We start from the raw sequence: 20,859 nt of genomic DNA, 5'->3' as shown, positions 1-20,859 counted from the left end.
GCCGCGCCGCGCCCCCGCGCCCCGCCATGCCGCTCTTCGCCACCAACCCTTTCGACCAGGATGTGGGTGAGTGGCTTCGCCGCGCCCCGGCCTCCCCGGAGTAGCCCCGTGCTCGGGCCCCGCCGGCCGCTCTACTCGGCCCTTCCCCCGCCGCGCGGCCTCGCCCCTGGTGGGGACGGCTGGCGGCGGGCAGCGGCGCGCCGGGCGGCTCCTGACGGCGGTGCTCCGGCCTGGCCGCCCTGCTGCGAGCCCGGCCTGGCGGCGGGGATGCTCCTCTCGGGGTCGGCCCGCTGGGCAGGGGCTGCGGGGCTCAGCGAGCGGGCTGGAGCGCTCGGGCCGGAGTCCTGCCGAAGAGATGAGGAGCAAAAGGCCCATCCGCAGCTGCTTCGCGGACAGGCGTGGTGCGTTCAGGGCTTTGAAATGAATTTCTGCAGGAGCTTTTTTTTCCCCCTTTCATGTGCAACTTGACGTCCTGTGATCAGGTTTCATTCCCACCTTGCTCGTTCCAAGGCCAAACTATGTGGAGAAGGAATATCTAGCTTCTACCTGAGAAAAATTGTGCTTAGTGCTCATGAGTCCAAAGCAGAGGTAAAATAACACGTAGGTCGTCAAATCATTTTGCATATCTGATTTCTGGTTGTGTAACACAGCTTGTTGCCTACCTGCTGCTGACATCTGCCTTACTCTGAGAGAGGGATCCTTTGGCTGGGGAACTGCATCGCGTAAAGTGACTTCTCATCTTTGGATGAGCACCCCCATTATTTTCTTACAGTGTAACTGCAGCATAATGCTGTTTGTGTTTCTTGGAACAAATTTCTCTAGTGGCTTTGTATTTGCTGCACCTTTCGACAGCAAACGTACCATTTGTTTCTTGATGTTTACCCAACTTTAGAAGTCAGGGCTCCAATTCAATTATTCCAGTTCTTCAAAAAGCAACTCAGAGACTTTTGGAAAGTAGAAATCTTTTCTGGGGGAAGGATTAATGCATAAACAAGGGAGCGTGACACAAATTCTTTATGTATGTTATCTGAATCTGTTGTGTCTTAGTGAAGCATAGGTCATGTTTCTTGCCACTTGGAGTAATGAAGTGTGCCACAATCTTTTCTGGTGAATGCTGGCCTTTAATTTGCAATTTTCTTGGCAGCAAAGTCAACGGTTATTTATTTTGAAAACTTGTAAATATCTTTTTCTCATCATTTCACTGACTTCTCATGTAACTTTGCACCTGAACGTATGGAAGAGTTTGCACTACTTGCAGTTTTTTGTGGACCGATAGGGGATTGAACCATCAGTAATATCTGTGAGAATGATCAGAACTAATAAGATTAAAAGGTGATAGCTGGGGTTCAGCAAAGTGCTCATTTTCTTATCTCTTAGGGCTGCTGTCTACCAGTGAAGATCACTGCCTGAGTGGGTTTACAGGGAGCTGAGCCTGACAGTTGTGTGTGTCAGCATTGTGAGTTTCATGGCGCTGAGTGGTAGCACCCAGATGTTAGGTCAGTGGGTTATTTGCTCTTTTCTGGGGGCGGAGAATGCCAGCGCCTTGCCTACTGTGATTGGCTCACACGCTCTCCAGTAGATGGTTTTCTGAAGCTGTGTTCTGTACACGGTATAAACACAAATAACCACTTCCACATTATTGTTGGAAAAACAGGCAGTGGGCAACAGGCTGATTTGCCCCCAGACAGTAAATGCAGCCTCTTTCTGATGGCCCCTTTCACGGTGCCCTGAGGGAAAATGAAGGAGCAGCAGGCTGTCCGGTGGGTAGCAGCGTGCTTTGAGGGGCCTGCTGCCTTGATCCATCACGTAGCTGGATTTGTGCCAAGAGGACAGGAATGGTGGAGTCTCCAGGAAAGTGTCCCCAGGGCCTTCTTCCCCAAGGCCTCTCGGGAACGCGTTATTATCTGGATGAACTTCTTGGCAGGCTTCATCAGATACGTCAGCTGTAGAGCAAGCTCTCATGTTCTCGGGAAACTTCCAAAAGTTGTCAAGTGGTAGTGTTATTTTTCATTTCTTTTCTCAGAAGGAAAGTTGAGTACTCTGCTTTTGCTCTTGCTCAGCAAGAAAGTTTTCTTTTGAAAATCAGATTCCTGAAGCAGGAATGTAGTCTAAAGCTATTTTTCGTTTCATATTAAGTTGGACGTTGGTCTGGGGTAACTGTGAATTCTTGTCTACTATTCAATACTATGCAATAGTTGGAAATGATTTCGGAAACACTTTGGATGATGGATTGTAGTGAACACATCTGGGACTAAATTGTTTTCTGTTATTTTGAGGAGCATAAGTGTCTCTAAGCTCAGAAGGAGAGATTTCTCAGGTTTTCTCTCCAGCCATCAGCATTTGCCTAATCCTGTTAGCATGCTCATGCTGCGGATCCTGGTCATCCAGAATAGCATGCCACTTGGAGTCAGCTTAGTGCTGAGATTTTGAGGGGTGCACCTCTTCTTTACATGCAATCAGCAGAAGAATGTTAAAACTACTGTTAAAACACCATTTTAATCTGCCTATAGATTTGAGGAGGTAAACCATTGTTGTTCTCAAGGAGTCCTAATTTCTGCATGAAATCCAAACACTTTTGTTTTCTCAACTTTCTTTTTACCATATTTAGGAATATTTCAACATGAAGGGATGCTACTCAGTGGTGGCGTTAAGTTTGTGTGGATTTTTACTGTCAACTGTGGGAATGTTTGACAGTGTGTCCATGTAAGGATTGTAACACTGGAATATTAACAAAACAAAACAAACCCTTCAAGATGCTGAACTGCTGAGGATATAGTTTAGAGATTCTAATCCTCTACATAAGGGTTTAGAATTAATGATGTTCTTATTAGTTTGATGAGAAGTCATATTTCATAACTTTAGTCATAAAATCATTCGCATAGGATTGCAGGTTTATCTGTGAGTTTGACACAGGCAAGATAATGATGCAGTATACTTTAAGAACCAAAAGACTGTCTGCTAATCTGTCCTGACAGACTAATTAGTGAAGTAGTGGTGGGTAGGCTGGATTTGATGAAGAAGTAACTGTTGGAGCAGTTTTGAAGTGTTACTGAGATGCTGTCTCAAGAATAAAATCTGTAACTCTGGACCTATGTGTACTTAATTGTAACTTGATATCAAGCATTGTAAATGTAATCTATTTTGTAATCAGAGAATTGGAAGAACTTCTCACTCCATGCTCTAAGCTTATTGTTTTAACACATTTCTGCAGTTTTATAGTCTATAATAAACATGCATTCTGCTCTGAGTTGTTAGGAGATCAATCAATCAATTAATTAAATTTTGAAAGACCATTTTGAATTATTTTCTTAAAAAGTTGATCCATCATTCAGCAATGTTCAGAACGCCAACGGAAGTAACTCTTGGATAATTTTTCTCCCTTATGAGAATAGATGGAGGCACTTGCATCTGCTTTGGATGTTGCTCTTGTTCTTATTGTAGTTGGTGTAACGGGTTGAGGCATCACAAGGGTGGGAATAAAGGAAAGAATCAGGCTTTCTATTTACAATAACAGGAAACTAAGCAGGTAGTTTGGTGATGTAACAAAATTATCAATTTGATAGCTATGATTTTTCCCATGATTTTCTTCAACAATTGTGTTTAGTGACCATTTTATGCTTATAACTCTTATAGAAATATATAACTCTTTTAGAAATTTAATAATATGCATGGATTACATATGTAATGATGCTAAGGTGTGTGCTAAGGTATGCTTATAGTTTGATGCAGTAGGATGTAAAAATGCTTTGACTTCAAATCCCATTGTGCGATTTCTTGTCATAAAATACTCTTGCTCTTTAAACTGGTTACTCTATACATGTATCCCCTTTGTTAGTCAGCTTCTTCAAAACCACCCAGTTATGTGTTTCTGTGAGCTGGGTTTCTCTGTTTAGGACAGCTTTGGGTTTGCCAAAAGGAGGGAGATTTATTACAGAGGAGACTCTTGACCCTGGAGAACTATGAAGAATGCAAGCTGTGAGTTCACATGCCTCTGGCTGCAAGGAAGGATGACTTCCAAGGATTGGTTCAGTTTATCGTGAGACTGGAACTTTCTTTTTGCCCCAAGTTGGCCTACTGCTTTTCTCAGCATTGTTTTAGGGGAAAGGATACTAACTGTGAGGTGAGCAGAAAGTGTGTGGAAAGGGGCTGTAGCCAGCCCCCTTTCAGTTCTTTATAAATGTTTCCATAAAACAAGAATTTCTTGCTTCACTGTGTGATCTCAACAAAGAATGGCAATGCAGACAGGATCCCAATGAAGTAAATACCTATTATGTATAATAGTTCTCCCAAACTCTTTTTCATTATTGCTTTCTGAAAAAGAATCACCAGACTTGGAGTTCAGCTGAGCAAATTTGAAGCCAACATCGTACATTTCTTTGGCAAAGGAGGTTTTGTAGATTGTACTTTATTGATAATTCTTTTTCTTTCAGGGAAGAGATTGATGCCATTTTTGAGTGCTTCCTCTCATTTCAACGTGTATTATAACATCAACATTTGGAGAAATCAGAGTAGTTCTCCAGCATGTAAAATCTGTTCCTCTATGATAAAAATAACACTATGTCTTTGACGTGAATAGTGATGTCTCTTGCTGATCTTCTTTCTGAAATGCTGCTTCTACTGTGGCTTAATTTGTGGGGCACTGCAATAGATCCTGGCAGCACTTGTTTGTGTTACTGACCTGTGATCCACCTTGTGTGTGGAGCCGTCATCATCTGTCTCATCTATCTCCCATGTGCTCACCTTCCTGCTCTGCTGTAATAGCTCTGGGTGAAAGGTTGTTTGAGTTCTGTGGATTTGTTACAATTTGCCATAAAATCACTAAATCACTTTTGCCCAGCTTACTAGGCATTCTTAGCAGATCTTTAATCCTTTTATCTTTGTTCTGTCCAGCTCATTGAGCTGAGCGATGTCTCTGGCTGGGCCGCCTCTTCCACAGCGAGATCATAGACAGTCCGCTGAAGGAAGGAGCAAAGATGGCCTCCCAGCATCTCTGTCACTGCTGCTTGTTTGTCTTGGGTCAGCTGATGCTGCCTTCATTGGCTGCCTCCAGTGTTTCCAGGAGGACTTTTTGGGAGTACTGTAAATGGGAATACAGTGAAGAAATTCGCTAATCATAAAATAGCTTAGGTTGGAAGAGACCTTAACGATCATCTAATTGCAACCCCCCTGCCATGGGCAGGGATGCCACTCACCAGATCAGGCTGTCCAGGGCCTCATCCAACCTGGCCTTGAACACTCCAGGGATGGGGCATCCACAGCTTTTCTGGGCAGCTCGATCCATTGCCTCACTGCTCTCTGAGTTGGAAAAATTCCTCCTAACATCTAACCTTAATGTCCCCTCTTTTAGTTTAAAGCCATAAAGCCATTTCCTCTTGTCTTGTCACCATCAGACCGTGTAAAAGGTCGGTTCCTCTCCTGCTTTTAGGTGCCCTTCAAGTACTTGGAAGGCCTGCTGCCACCCCTCTCTTGATGTGGCTCATGATAGTGTTGGCCTTCCCGGCGGCAAGAGCACACCGCTGGCTCATGTCCAGTTTTTCATCCATCAGAACCTCCAAGTTCTTCTCTGCAAGTCTGTGCTTTTTGAGTTCTTCTCCCACTCTATACTCCTATTTGGGATTGCCCTGACCCAGATGGCTTTACTGAAGTTAACAGTGTGACAGGGAGTTCTGGTTTTTGTCTACAAATGCACTCTCTGCTAGAGTTGGCTTTTCAGTCTTGCTTAAATCAAAACGAGTTGGCCTTGTTTTTCTGTGTGGTTCTGTGGATGTGGTTATTATAAAGAGGTGGTTTGTACAGAATGGTTGAACAAATGTGTTGGTCATTTTGACAGACAAAAAGAAAAAAATTAATTGTATGACGTGGAATGGTATGGAGACAGCATTTCTTGGCAAGTGACTGCCAAAAAAAAAAAATGGCAGTCAGTTTCAGTTTTCTAGGGTCATTTAAATTATTGAAGAGATTTGGTAGTTACTAAAATTCCCAAGCATTGTAAGTGCATATCTGTATTTACGTGTATATACAGAGGGGGGAAATTATTTATTTAGCCTTGGGAAGGAAACAGGACTTTGAGTGGGACAATGGGAGAGAAGGCTGACGGGAGTGCTGAATTTTGTGTCAGTTCCGTGGTGTTTACATTGATGTAACAGATTCTTGAGGACTTTTTTGTTCTGCTAGAAACAGATAGTCCTCACTTTCCCAGGAAAATTACTGCCTTTAGCCACTCTTTTCTTTGTAACTTCACTGAGAACTTCAGTATCTCATTTCAGAGATATGCGACAGGGGAGGGCAGTGAAGTCGATGGATGGAGTAAGTAAATACCAACTAGAATGGCTCAACATCCTGGTTTAGTAGTAGAATAGTCTTTGAGTTTTTACTCACATTTATTCTAACTGCTTCAAATTACGTAGATTTAAAATGTTGGGTTTAGGGGGTGTTTTGAGCTGTTATTTCTGTTTCTTAAAATTCTAGATTGTTTTAACATCTTTGAGAGTTTGTAGCAGAAAACAAATAGGTCAATTCTAATATTGGAATGCTTTAATATCAGTATAATCTATAAACCTCAGATAGCTTAAACCTGCAGCGTAAAATGTCGCTGCTAGTGGGCAGTCTTGCAAAGTTCTAGCCGGGCAGTATGGTGCTGTTCAGGGGCAGAACTGTCAGAGAATGCAAGCAACTTGCTGATACGTGCATGGCAGGTCTGGTGCGGTGTGGCAATGTGTGTGTTTCTCTTCCTGGCACCTGAGCACTCAACCACTAAGTTCAGCAGTGCCTTTTTTTCAGTGTGTACTTCATTTCTTCTGTTTAATAGAAATATGGAAATCTGATGATAAATTCATTTTAGGACAACTGTGAATTATTTGGAATTATTTTTTCTTCCAGAGAAGTTTACCTCTTCTGTCCTGAAATTATTGACTATTATCTTGTACATAAGGGGAACTTCAGGTAGAATCACAGTATAAATATTTTTGCTTTACTTACAGTTTTTAAATGTACAAAATCAGAGGAGAAAACAGTTCGATAGGTGCTTCAAGTCTTTGCATTTATGTGAATCAGAGGGAAGTACTGCCTCAGCAAAGTGGCTGAGCTCAAGGTGTGAAACTAGTGTTCTTAGGTGTCTCAGAAGCTCAGAAGTTTGTCAGACTGTTTATATTTTGAGTGCATACAAGGCAACATAATTGCAGATCTGAGGCTGACACAAAGTTAAAGACACCTTTCAACTTTGCACTTACTGTTGTGTTTTGTGGGAGATAGTGTAAAAAATGACCTCTGCCCAGTGTTGGACTAATAAGTGGCTATTTTTGTATATATTCTCATGCCTATAGTTATACAGTTATCCTTGCAGGAATGGTTAAGTATAAACAACAAAAAAAAAAGAAAAAAGACTAAGTACTCTCAGCATCGTTGTTGATTTTGACAAGGAGGGTATGCCTTATCTCATGGCGGCCAACCTTTTGGCTTGCCTGGGCCGCATTGAGCGAGCAGGAATTGCCTCAGGCCGCATATAAAATACATAATAAAGTTAGTGTATATAAGTAACAACTTTTTCTTTAATGTATTTTCTACTAAAAATAATAATAATAAAAAAAAAAACAGAACAAAATCATAATACTAGTGGGATGTTTGAACCTGTGAAACTAATTCATCAGGCTAGTTCGATGGCAGTGGTTGCCATTCCAAGTGCCTTCTCAAGATGTTCTTCAGACATTTTTGATTAAATATTACTCTTCCCGTGCTTCATCCTTGACAATAGTTATTCCCAAATATATGTACTGCCAAAAAGCGATGAGGTGAATAAGACGTGACTGTGAAGTGAGGGATATTTTTCTCTGGTAAGAGAGGGTTCATAAAACTTCAATAAAGAGACATGGCCAAATTTTTCTTTGAGTTGAATGTCTGATTGCAGCTCTGTACATTTCACTTGAAAATTTGCAGGTAATGTATTTATGTCAACCTGAAAATGGGGTCACAAATATACAAAATGAAAATAATTTTTTTTTTAAATCTTGAAACCTGTTCTAAAATTTCTTTATCGAAACAGAAAGCACAGCTGCATATTTTTCACTGTTCTTCGGACTGAGTTTAGTGAGTGTATCAAAATGCATGCAATTATTTACCATAATTTGAGCTTGTCATAATTTAAGTTGCATTTCAAACACTTAGAGTTTGAAACAGCACGGGTAAGCTGATTTTCACCTTGAAGACATGTTTAACTCATTTAAATGAATGGTCAAATCCACGAAAAGTGCTAAATGTGGGAGCCATTTTTAATCTTCGTATCCTTGCACAAATTTTCCTTTTGATTCCATAAAGGACTGGATTTCACTTAACAAATCATAAAGTGTTTTTAGCATTTTGCCCCAACTTAGGCACCTTCCTTCAGAAAAGTAAATGATGACCCCATAATCAGCATCCATACTTTTAAGGAACTCCTTGATCTGGCAATGACTCAGTGCTTTGGACTTCATGAAATCGACGGCTTTGATGATGATTTACATGACATTATCCATTTTTAAAGCTTTCGCACATAAATTGCCTTGATGTAGTGATATTTCATCAGACCTGAATTGCCCGTGGTAATTGCATCATATTCCATTAATTTTATAAGTCCCTCTGTTTTACCAGCCATCTTCGGGGCACCATCAGTAGCTATACCAGATATGTTGACAGCGGTTGGACGAAATTGCTTTCATGTATTTTTTTTTATTAACGGCTTACAACCCTCAGTCCACTGCACAAAAACTGTCTTGATTCACTTGTGAGTGACACGAAAATGTGCATGAACACCACAGCTTCTTTTTAAAAACAAAATAAGAAGCTGAGCACCTTTTTAAGAAAAAAAAAAAAGGCAGCAAAACAAACAAACCAGGAAAAAACAAAAAGCCAAGCCAAACCATCTTCACCACTGTAATGTACTCTGCAAAGCACAATCATTTTGTGAGTAAACCTTTGCACGTTAGCCTGTAGGACTGAAACATGCTTCTGAATTGCAGTTTGGTGGCTGGTATTCGTTCCCATGCACCCACCTTTGATTATATAGGAAGTGGAGCACTAAGAAAACTGAGACAAATCGTGTTGATGCTGAATGGGCAGCTTAGTGTCTGGTTGTGTAGGGTTCTTGAAAATGACAAGTGTTTTTTGTCCATTTAGATTCCTACACAGAATGACCTGTTAGGTTTTCTGTTAAAAACCAACATTGAACAGGTTTCTCCTTTATATTTATACATATATATAAAATATCATATATGTGCATTTCTTGAAAGACACAAATAGGGTAGCATTAATGGTATCTTAATAAGGGGCAGGGGAGAGTCTGAGCAACATCAAGACAGCTTTCGGGAGGCATGGGTTAAGCAAGCAAACAAAAAAACACCCTTTATTTTTTTAGCTTCCAAGTTTTCAGTTTTTCAGTTAGAAAAGCAGCTGCTGAAGTTTGGTATAAGAGCCCACACGCTCTCACCGCAACTGGTGCTGTAAGTAGGGTAACTCACAGATGTGTATCTTGCTGTCCCAGCTTCCGATCAACAGGTATGGCACTCATCTGAGTCCTGGTACAGTGTTTCAGAAGGGCTAGACAGCATTTATATGCAGGAGCGTTGTTTTCTTTAGAAGGCAGACGTTGTTCGGGTATGTATACATTCTATTCAGAGGTTTGGTTTATTTGGAAGGGGCTCCAGAAAATGATAGAAGATGCATTTGGAAGTATGATTTGATCATGTAGGTTTCATTTCAAGGACACCATGTCCTAGAACATTATGGGAATTTTTCATGATACAGATACAGCTGAGATTTCTATCAAATGAGATGCATTTTTCTTCAGAACATTGAAGTTGATGTGGTTACATTTTGTGGTTGAAGCACCACAACTCTTGGCATTAGGAAGCTGTGAATTGTTGGTGCTGAAAGGTGTGTTGTAGGGAAATACAACTCCTGCTTACCTTACCTTGGTCTTTTCTGTGTTTTCCTAGGCGTCTGTTTCTTCTGGTATAATACATAGTAGAGACTGAATATGGGGCAAGATGGAATTGCTCTCACTTGGTATGCCAGCTCTTAGGGGTACAGAGGAAACATGAAGGAATAAGACTCATGGTTCCACAGTCTGTGCCTTGCCAAGTGGCTGAAAAATGCAGTGCGTTGTTTTTGTGTTGCAGTGGTTGAAGTTGCTGTGTTAATTTGTAGGCCTTGCCTGTGCTAGAAAAAAAACCCACCTATGCTCTGGTGTGTTAGTGATAGAGTTCTGTGGAAGAGCTGCTCTGGGAAACTAGGGATGGGGTATGGTAACGTATGCCTCTGGGTCATGGAGTTCTGTTTTTCTTTGCGTTTGAAATACTGTCAGTGAGTTTTAAAGAACTCTGATTTCATGGAGGAGCCGGCGCTGTCTTTAAGGGTTGTTTCAGTGCAGTCCAAAGTGTTACTTGATCTTGCCCTGGCAGGCAGTCATCGGGTAAGGTTTTAGCAGTGAGGTGGGCGGAGGGGGTCTGAGGTAAGCATTGGTATTGCGATGACAGAATTATTTTTGATGGGAGATAGGAGGATGAAAAACATTTCAAGTTCAGGTTCCATCTCCTGTGCAAAGCTATCCCATGAGTTCAGGTACAAGTCTCTGTGTTGCCCTCCTTTTCACTGAGGTAGTGACGTGCCAGCGGTACGGGTGGGCAGGGGGACACCAGTTAGCTGGAGTACGCAAATGCTGAGAGAAAGCAGAGTTTTGACTGCAGGTGTGTTCCTTGTGTCAGAGAAGAGCATTCATGGGTTTAAAGTGGTGACTGTGTAAGTCATTGAACTCGAACAGCTCTAAATTGTAATTTTGTCTCCAAAACACTGACACAACACAGGAATTTCCTCCAAGCATCCCTGCTGCTCCTATTCCCGGGGTGGTGAAAGGTGACAGCCGCACACTAATGCTCAGAGAGTGGCCTTTTTGTGTCAGTCTAGCTCAGCTTGGGCACTACGAGTGTTGCTCGTCTTATTATTAATATTTATCCAAGGAAAGTAATAGATGCTTATTACTAGAGAAGACAGAAAGTACGCAGTGAAGCTGGGTTCCAGGCTGACATGTAGTAAGGAACCTTTCAGCTTTTGGTGATGGAGACATTGCAGCAGTGGGTGGTTTTTAGACAACCATAGAATCAGAATGTCCTGAGTTGGAAGGGACCCAAAAGGATCACTGAATCTAACTCCTGGCACCACATGGGACCATCCAGAAATCAGACCATATATCATCTCTGAGAGCGTTGTCTAAACGCTTCTTGAACTCTGACAGCTGGGTGCCATGACCACTGCCTTGGGGAGCCCAACCACCTGATCAGACAGAGTTCAACTTTCGAGAAATGATGTAGCTGTGACAGTAAACTTGTAATTGTATTTGTGGATTCATCTGCAAAATATTCTTGTTGAGAATTAGATTGAAGGTTGTAATTGGTGAGGTAAGTATGAACTAGGGATTTTATCAATCACCATCATATCTGTAGTTTTAGCCAAACTGTTTAAATCAGCATAAACGACAGCTTGGTGTCATTTTAAAACCCTAAGCGTGCGTTATTTTTCTTGATGGCTTGCCATGCCATTTCTCTATGGTGATGCTGTGTGAAGAATTACTTCTTGCCAGAAGTACAGACAGTATTATGCAGACAGCGTAGGAGCCTGAAGTTTCAGTTCTGTTGGATTCCTCAGCTCTGCAGCTGCTGAAGGATAGCACAGCGCGAGGCTGCAACGCCCTGAGCCTGGCTGGAGCCGGGGGCTCTGCAGGGTGCTGTGTAGGCACGGAGTGGAGCCGGTCCAGCTCCAGCAGGACTGGCAGCGAGCTGCAACAGGAGCTCAGGAACTGAGCTGCCTCCACAAGGCCGATCCATGGTCTGGGTCGTGCTGTGGGGAATGCAGTGCAGGCACAGCGGCTCAGGTGCATCTCCGCTTGGGCTCAAAGTTTTAGATTAAGTATCCTCAACCACAGAATTGAAATTCTGAAGTAACAGAACAGAATGTTTGTTGACATAGGCAGGCTACAATCTCTTTGCTCTGTTTCATGTTTTTGGCATTTTTAGTTTGTATACTGACTGGATTGTGTTTCCTTTGTGAGCAGGATTTAAAAATTGAGGCATTTCCCTGACTATTGGCTATGCTAGCCCTAAGCATGATCTGGGACAACAGTGGACTGAAAATAAAATACAATGCTTGGCTTCGTAGTGCCAGATGTTATCATAGCACCTATCCAGAGTTTTTCTCTTCTCCACAAACTGCTAGTTTGGATTACTTAATCTTTCCCGACAGTGGAGTTTTTACAGGAAATCTTTCTTTCATTTTTTTTAAACTAAGCACACTGGGGGTGATCGTACTCATTGCTGAGGCGTATTTTGCAGATTGAGGTAAATATCAGATGAAGCAAGTATAGGTTATAGTTCGGCACCCATCATTCCTTCTATCTCTTCTCTGAGTGAGTGGTCAGGTGCCGGAACGGGCTGCCCAGGGAGGTGGTGGTCACCATCCCTGGAGGTGTTCAAGAAACGTTTAGATGTGGTACTGAGGGACATGGTTTAGTGGGAAATATTGGTGGTGGGTGGACGGTTGGACTGGATGATTTTGGAGGTTTTTTCCAACCTTGGTGATTCTATTTGGAAAATAACAGAAATTGCCTTGTGGTCTCCAGCCCTGATCTGAACTGTCAATTTTTAGATACTCTTCCATTCAGCTGCAGTTTAAACCTCAGTTTTCTTTATCACTTTTATTTATTTTTACCCTCTGTGTACCTAGGCTCTTCTGGGGGAAAAATAGGGAGGGAGACTGTTTTTCCTTCTGATTTGTTTTCCACCTATCTTCTTTATTTCTTCGCTCTTCAGGAGGGACTGTTCTTGTCCTGTTCAGAAGATTTGGAAGAAAGGGTGTCAATGGATTTTATCAGATTAGCTTTGTAACTAAAAAGTGGACTATATCATCCAAAGCAGAGATAGGAATGAGGAGATGATAATCACTGAACTATCAGTGAGTTGTTGAAGCTCCCTTGCTGAGAAAGGAGGAAAGACATAGAAAGGGAAGGTATGACACAGCAACTTAGTGTCTGAGGATGGGGTAAATTCTGTTGTGTCTGACTGCAAACAGGGAACTAATGCTTCGAGTGTTTATATCATCTTAAACTTAACATTTCCAAATGAAGAAAAAAAAGATCTGTTGATAGTTGGTACACTTCTGGATATATATTTATTATGTGGAAAAAAACCAAATGTACTTGCTTATGAATTTAATTTTGTAGCTGCAAATGAATATTTGAAAGGTAAAAATAATTAGTTACAACAGTTATAATATATGAATTTATTAAATATACAATGTCACATGTTTAGTTGTATACAGAAAGAGCATTACAACATCTTTATTGTCAATTTTGTTAAATTATTATTTTTTATTTTGTATTTTGATTTATTGTATTTGTATTTTGTTCATTAGAGAAAGCAACCAGTGAGATGAACACTGCAGAGGACTGGGGCCTCATCTTAGACATTTGTGATAAAGTTGGACAGTCACGCACAGGGTAAGTGATTTTTGAAACTGTCCCCCACAAATGTTGTTAATTTTGTTATTTCTATTTTAGATGAAAGGAATAGAAATTCTATCTTGTGTAGACTTTTGAAGCAACTCATTTTAATTTACTTTACATATCTACTAGAGTAGATTTACTACAGTGAAAGGAAAGTATGGATTTTCTGCCCAAATATTTTACAGTTCTTCCCTTATCTCTTAAAATCAGGAATTGCATGCAGCAGTTTTTCACCACTGTAATTGAATAAATACAGGCTGATATGTATTAGCAGTGTCACTGTAAATCCTGCAGACATCATTGGGGTTTTTTCTTGTTGGAAGTGACCTCCAGAGCTCATCTAGTCCAACCCCCCCTATTCAAAACAGGTCTCATTAGATCAGGTTGCTCAGGACTGTGCCGAGTCTTGAATGCCTCCAAGGACAGAGTTTCCACAACCTCTGTGGGCAATCCATTTCAGTATTTAACCACCCTCACAGTAAGCAAGTAAATAAGTGAATGATCCTACTATCTGATTGCAATTTCCCTTGTTCCAACTTATTTGTTGTGTCTTACCCTATGACTGTAGTTCTAACAAGAATCTGGTTTCATCACATTCTCTGTTTAAGTAGTTGTGTAAAGCAGTAAGGTCCTTTTTTACCCTGCCCTTCTAAAAACTGAACCCATATGTTTGTGTCTTCTTGTATGTGACTCTCCTCTGGCCATCTTGATAGCCCTGCACTAGACGTGCTGTGGTGTGTCAACATCCTTCTTGTATGGGAGAACTCAAAACTGGGCAAAGTCCCGATGCAGTCTTACAAGTGCTGAACAGATAGGATGGAACTCTTCCCTGGCCCTGCTGGCTGTGCTGTTACTGCTAAGGTCCATGATGTGGTTGGTCATCTTTGCTGCCAAGCTGCACTCCTGTAACCCATTGGGTCCTGCCAAGCCTTCCCTGTGGAGCTGCTCTTTGGGCAGTCAACTCCTGGTCTGTGCTGGTGCAGTCCACTCCAGATACAGCACCTTGCCTTTCTCTTCCTGAACTTAATGAAGTTCCGGTTTGCCCATTTCTCCTTACTGTCCAGATCCCTCTAGTAGCCCCACTCTCTGGTATATCAGCTGCTTCCTCCAACGTGCTGTTGTCAGAAAGATGCCTCCTGTCATCTAGGTCATTACTGAGGACATTTAACAGTACTGGTCCCAGGAATTCCCTGAGGGACACCACAAGGTACTGCCCACCAGCTGGGATTTGCGCAGTGCTGACAACTCTATGAGTTCAGCAGCCCAGCCAGTTTTCCACCCACCTTATCATCCTTTTATCCAGCCAGCATTTCACTTGTTGGTGAGAAGGAGAACTATGTGAGACTGTGTCAGCACTTAATTGAAACCAATGTATAAAGCATCCTCTGCCCCTCCTTCTCCTCTCCACCAGTGTCTTTGTTCAGACAGCTTGTGTCTTTCTCTCCCTTGTTTTGATAAACTATTTTCTGACATCAGGGCTTTAAGAAATGTTCATTTTAAAAAATGTGATTAAATGAAATGCACCTTGAATACAGACTATGAATGCTTCTATTACTGATCCTTTAATGAACTCTCACAGAGAGTTTATGCAAGCCTTCATTTTTTTTTACATAAAGAGTTAAAGTATAATTTGAAATAGCAAGTGAAAAATATGTCTTAAAGATGGTATTTTGGTATATGTGTAGTCTTTTTATTCAGTGTTGTGTTAGACTTTGGACATGTTTTAAATACATTATCTTCAAGTGTTCCCTGTAACAATTTAGGTATGGAAGAGCCTTAAAAAGAGAGCTATAGCATTGGTGCTGTTCCAAAGGACAGGTTCACAAATTAAGTTACTCCTTGGGGTTAAGAGTGGTGTCTAGAGGAGCATTTATGAATAGCATGGTATATTGAGACTTCTGTGATGTTGTGCTTAACTCCAGTAAAAATAAAAGCTGGTAAGTTGTTAATAAAGTTTTGTGTTATTCTGTATATAAAACTGTATTTCTGTTCCGTGTGTGTTGATGCTGAGTCTGTAACAACAACAGTATTATTGAAGGCCTCAGTATTCTATTTCACTCTTGCTCAGGCAAGGTTCAACCTCACAGCAGCTTACCCGAAACAGTGCTCAAATGTATTTGGCTGCAAGACACAGCTGCTTGGAAATGCAGATAAAGCCAGTGATCTTCTGGCAACATCCAGCTATGTTTCTCCGTGACAGCTGGAATTTCTGTTATGATTTTAAAAACGGAACAAAACAAAACAAAAAAAGCAACAGTGGTTTTATCCTGCTGCGACTTTAACCTTTGTAGTACTTACCCTGCTTGTAATATGCTGCCAGCTGATTCATTGCTTAACAGAAGATTCTGTTAAAACTTGCTGATAGTGAGTTTTCTTTGTTTGGATGGATTTTGTCACGGTACAGCAAGGTAAAGCAAGACAATGTTTTCCCATTAAGTTTAAATCAGATACGCTACACTTAACTCTTCTGCAATTTGAGTTATTGTGGCAAGGATACTAATCATTGGAACTGGCTTCTGCTTTAGTTTTTTCACCAATTCTTGTCTAATGCAAACTGTTCTTGGCAGAAGCTTATACTGTATTATCTCCACTTTATTGATTTTCTTTTGTACAGTCTTCTAATTGCATGCCTTTCAACATTTTAAACGTAAATCACCATACACCTAAAGCCTGAATAGACTAGAGGGATTATTTTTCTTTATGAAGTGGAACATTTTGTTGTATACTGTTATACTGCACATGTACAATTGTATACATTACATGTTGTCTTTTTTATCAGTTTGTTTACTTTCAGTGTAGTTGTTGGAAACCTGTTGTGCTGCAAAGATTTATTTTCTCCTAAGATAAATTAGCTGTAGTTCAGTAGCAGAATTGCTAGTTGGATACATGCAGTTGTGCTACTGTTTTTATATTGCTGTATCTTGCTTACAGTAAAATCACCCACTCATTTTATCTTTCTTCTTTGATCCAACCAGCAAAAACAGTGTTAACAAGTTGGAATTCCACTAAATCTCCCTTTTTAATTGACTGCTTTCTTTATTTTTAGTGAAGTTCAAAAACTCATTGATTAGAGTTAGGTGGAAATTCTATCAAGGACAGTAAATTCAGTAATATTTTGAATAATACACCTTTTTACATTAACATATGTAAAGTATTGCCACATGCAGTGTGGAATCGGATACTGTATTGCATATGAGCTTCTTAGAGTGATCTAAAATACGTGAGTCAATAGAAGGAGCTTTTTAATCTCTGAATGTTTTATAGTAAGTAATACAGTTCTACAGTTGCCTTGTGCATTTTTTGCATCATGTGTTTCGGGGACATTGGCAGTACTTAAAACTGCTGAGCAACTTGCCTTTTCAACATGAAAAGATGAGTAAAACAGATTCTTATCATTAGATGCAATGTGTTTTTCTGTTTTTTTAGACAACATTATGGAAAACCTGTTTATTTTAGAACCTTTGATCGTGTTTGACTTGTGTTTTAAATCATGTACGTAGAGGAAAGGTATGGATTTTGCATTTTGTTGGCTTGGAGTAAAAATGCTTACACAGCTTAATCTGTACTTTATCATCTCTTAGTAAGATAACGTTATGATACTGGAATTCTTCATGAAATGGATAAAAGGGAAACCTAGCAGTTGTGTTATGTTCTAGTATGAGGTGCACCCGTCTTGCTTGCACTCTCATTTGTTATAGTTCAAGGTTAATAGTGTAATTGTTTGCGTTTGGTTTTGTCAAGGTTGTAACTTTTGTTTTAACCTAGTTTGTATTTGTTTGAAACTATGACTACCTCAGTTTTTTCCTAGGAATGTTTGTTAATAAAAATGATGGGCTGGAAATAAAATGAAGTCAGTGAATGGGAGAAGACAGCAGTGGCTGAGAAAATAGAAACATTTGTTGCAGCACGCTCTGGTGGAGGGAGATCTGGATGTTGAGAAGCTGTCCTTGAGGAATGGTTTGTCTGTTTTGCTGCTTATGTAACTTTGCTGTGATTCCTTATGGGTTGATCACTGCCTCAGTGAGTGGGGATTCTGGTCAGCTGATTCTCCTTAGTTGTTTCCATGCCTGTTTTACAAGAGCAGTCTTCCAAAGTATTTCTCATCTTTTTTTGTCCCCCTGTGCCCCCCCCCAAGTTACCCAATGTGTAAGCAGCATTTTACGTAGCCATCACAGTGTGGGTCTCCCAGAGTGACCAGGTTACTCTCTGCCTAGCTGGTTTCTAATGGAGCAAGCGGAACAACTGAGTTGCCTGGATAGTCTTGAGCCTGATAGTTGGTTATCTCAGATAATAAACAGAGAATAAATTAATAATAATGTATGAAATGTTTTGTGCAGAGTAGTATTTTAGGTTCCATTTGCAGTTAATGTTTCATTTGTTAAGTAAAATATCATGAATGTACCTGCCACTCTGATGCATTATTTTACTCTCTAAAACTGAATTTTATTGCAAATGTTTTCTGTATATATTATGTAGTAAGTAATATTAAAGCTTCTACCTTATCCTGCCCAATTTTCCACCTTCTGATTTGTTATCTTCCCTCACTGTGCTGTCTATGAAGCTTTGATTATAAAGTCATTAGAGCAGATTTGCAGCCTAATGTTTGTGTAGCATGGGCTGGAGAAAGTGCTTAATAAATAGACAGAATTCTATTCTGATGGGATGCATGCCTTTCCTCTGATTTCTGCTTAGTACTTTTCATCATTTCTTAGCTAAATTGCACGTCAAAGTAATTGGAAATAAAAGTAAGGATATTAGTTCTGTCTGCAGTAGGGATACTGGAAGTTTAATTGGTGAACTAAGTATCAGTAAGCGTGATTTTTGCTGTAGAATTAATCAAAAGATTTTTTGAAAAACATTAAGAAAAAAGCAATGATACTCAAATATTGATTGTTTCTGTTAAAAGCATCTATTTGCTCATGTATATAGAAGTTCTTATGAATTACTGTGTTTTGGTGGTTTTTTTTGTGTGTGGCTTTTTTTTACAGTTTTCAAAATTGTTCTTGACAAATACAGAAGATCATTTGATTTTGAAGCTTTTTTTGTCACTTTATTACTTTCTAAAAAGAGTTTCCTTAATAAAATTGTCTTAGATTAATGGTTCTGTGGTCCTATTCCTGGACTGCTAAGTTCATGTCCATGGTTGTGCACACTGCTCATAAGTTAATGCAGTTATTTATACATAAAAGGCATTCATTTAGGAAAAAAAAAGTATAACAAAACAGATATTTCTGTAAGTTTTAGCATGTATTCTTTCTCAGGTGTAGTGAACATAGGAGGAGTCTCGGTTAATTAATAGGTAATGAACAGTGCTTGTCTTACAGCCTTCATTTGTAATAATAATTGGTTATATGAAGGTATACACTGAATGACGTGTAGTTTGCTATGTGATAGCATTTTCTATAATTAGTACTACTAAACATGAGAGAGACATTTCTGTAAAATGTAGACACTGCCAAATATAGTATAGCCAAGCAGAAGTGTAACTTATACCTAAGTTTCATATTAGTTTGCGGATATCAATTCCATAGAAAACTGATTTTGCTTCCAAAAGTCACTGTGAATACTCCAGAAATGTAGAAAATCCCTTAGTTTAAATGTACCATTCTCTTTTCCTCTTCCCCTCCTTTTATCTCTTTCATGGCTGTTCAATGGATAATGCTTGTATGCTCGTGATAATTCCGCTCTGGCCTTGCGCAGCCTACAACCACCTCCAAAAACACAACTGAGTAATGGAAAGACACAAAGTTTTAAATACACTGAACAGTGTCTGAAAATCCTGTTCAAATTGTTTCTCAAACTGCCTTTTCCCTTTATGTCTACTCAGGGCAACATGCGTAGAACTCAAATTCCATTTTTAACTGCTTTGAAACTTTTACGCAGAACATTAACACTCCCCCCACCCCAGCACTTACCTGCTTGCTGTGTATTTTCTTTATGAGTGTTGTATAGATTAAAACTGACTGTGAGGAGTGTAGTGGTGTTCTTTAGATGTGTATGTGAAATACAGAGTAGTAGATTTTAAGAAAATTCATGTGTAGGCAATTACCATCCTAACTCATTAGCTAACCATTAGTTACATATGTTGGTTCTATATCTACTGGAAGAATAGGGTTCCTATTAATTATTAAGTATGGAGCAGGATGTGTTGAAAGTGAAGCTAGGCTTACTGAGGGGCTGCTCTTGCCAGTAATTGATGAGCATGGGGCACGTTCCGTGCAGGAAACTGTTATCTGCTCTTCTTCAGTTATTCATGAAAGCTACTATTGTGGTATTGAAAAATTGAATATCAGAGATGCCTTAATTTCAGGTTTTTTACTTACAAAGTTGTATGTGTTAATGACTAACAGAGATGGTTATAATGTTGTACACTTATTTCTAAAGATTCTGAACTGACTTGGGCTTAGCTTATCTACAGAACTGACTTCAGTAGAAATTACAAACGAACTTTAAAAAGTCTGAATTCTTTCATTGTGAATTGAATGGATGCATGTGGGAACTAGGGAGGTGTTAAATGAGGAAGAAAAGGAAGAAATGTACAGTTCAAAAACCCATCCGTGTTCATGCGAAAGTGACTTTTTATGCCCCACTCCTCATTAAACAAAATGTATTCCACTCTCTAGTGATACTGTCCTTAACGGAGTACTAGTTCTGAATCCTTGTTCCAAGTGCTCAGTATGTGCAGAGCTCACTTGGAGGAAGAGGAGGTAACGTGGAGTTTGGATATTTGAAGGAGTTCAGTGTGTAGTGTGAGAAGGCTGGAGTGGGAAGAGAGTAGGACAGTGCAGGGGAACTGACAGAAGAGAGACAAGAAGTTGCAATCCTGATCATAATTTCCTCTTTTATGGAATTCCTCTTTGCGTTCTTCTCTGTATTCCTCTTTTCAATTGTGAAATATCTTAGAACACAAATATACTGTTGAAGTGATGATTGTGTATTTACTTGCAGCTCTTAGATGCAAAAGAAGATTATGTTTTGATACCAGTTTCTTTAACAGATCTGTGCTAAAAGAAATTAAAAGCAATGAGAGAAATTTGATGTAGCAAGAAAAGTATTTTCATTAAAATCATGTTATGGAATTTTGAAATATATTGTGTTTATATAAAAAACATTTTACGTGACAGTTTCTCTGTTAAGAGTTTTTCTTATAGTTAAAAAAAGTATGTAATGAAGGTGGATGGACTGCAGAGAACTATAATTCTCTAATTTTATACATTTGTGGAGTACTTACAGTAATTCTCTCAAACTAAAAAAAATAAATTAGTTTATTGTGATGTTTTGATAACTGAGAAAGCTAGCAGTCCTACAGACAGAAATGGCTAGAACTGCTAATGGTT

The 20,859-nt window shown here is 39.9% G+C and overlaps 1 protein-coding gene across 1 annotated transcript in view; it reads left to right on the top strand.

Annotated features, from left to right (window-relative positions):
• The window catches only part of STAM (signal transducing adaptor molecule), a 35,851-nt gene continuing 14,992 nt past the window's right edge, over nucleotides 1–20,859 (top strand). Inside the window, exons 1-2 of the mRNA XM_021389297.1 lie at nucleotides 1–66; nucleotides 13,432–13,516. Of these exons, the coding sequence (XP_021244972.1) occupies nucleotides 27–66; nucleotides 13,432–13,516 (125 nt within the window). The 5' untranslated portion in view covers nucleotides 1–26. The remainder of the gene's footprint in view (nucleotides 67–13,431; nucleotides 13,517–20,859) is intronic.

This window comes from Numida meleagris, chromosome 2 (genome assembly GCF_002078875.1).
Source record: "Numida meleagris isolate 19003 breed g44 Domestic line chromosome 2, NumMel1.0, whole genome shotgun sequence".
NCBI lineage: Eukaryota > Metazoa > Chordata > Aves > Galliformes > Numididae > Numida > Numida meleagris.
Note: the sequence above shows the minus strand (reverse complement) of the source record. Positions and strands in the feature narration are given on the sequence as shown.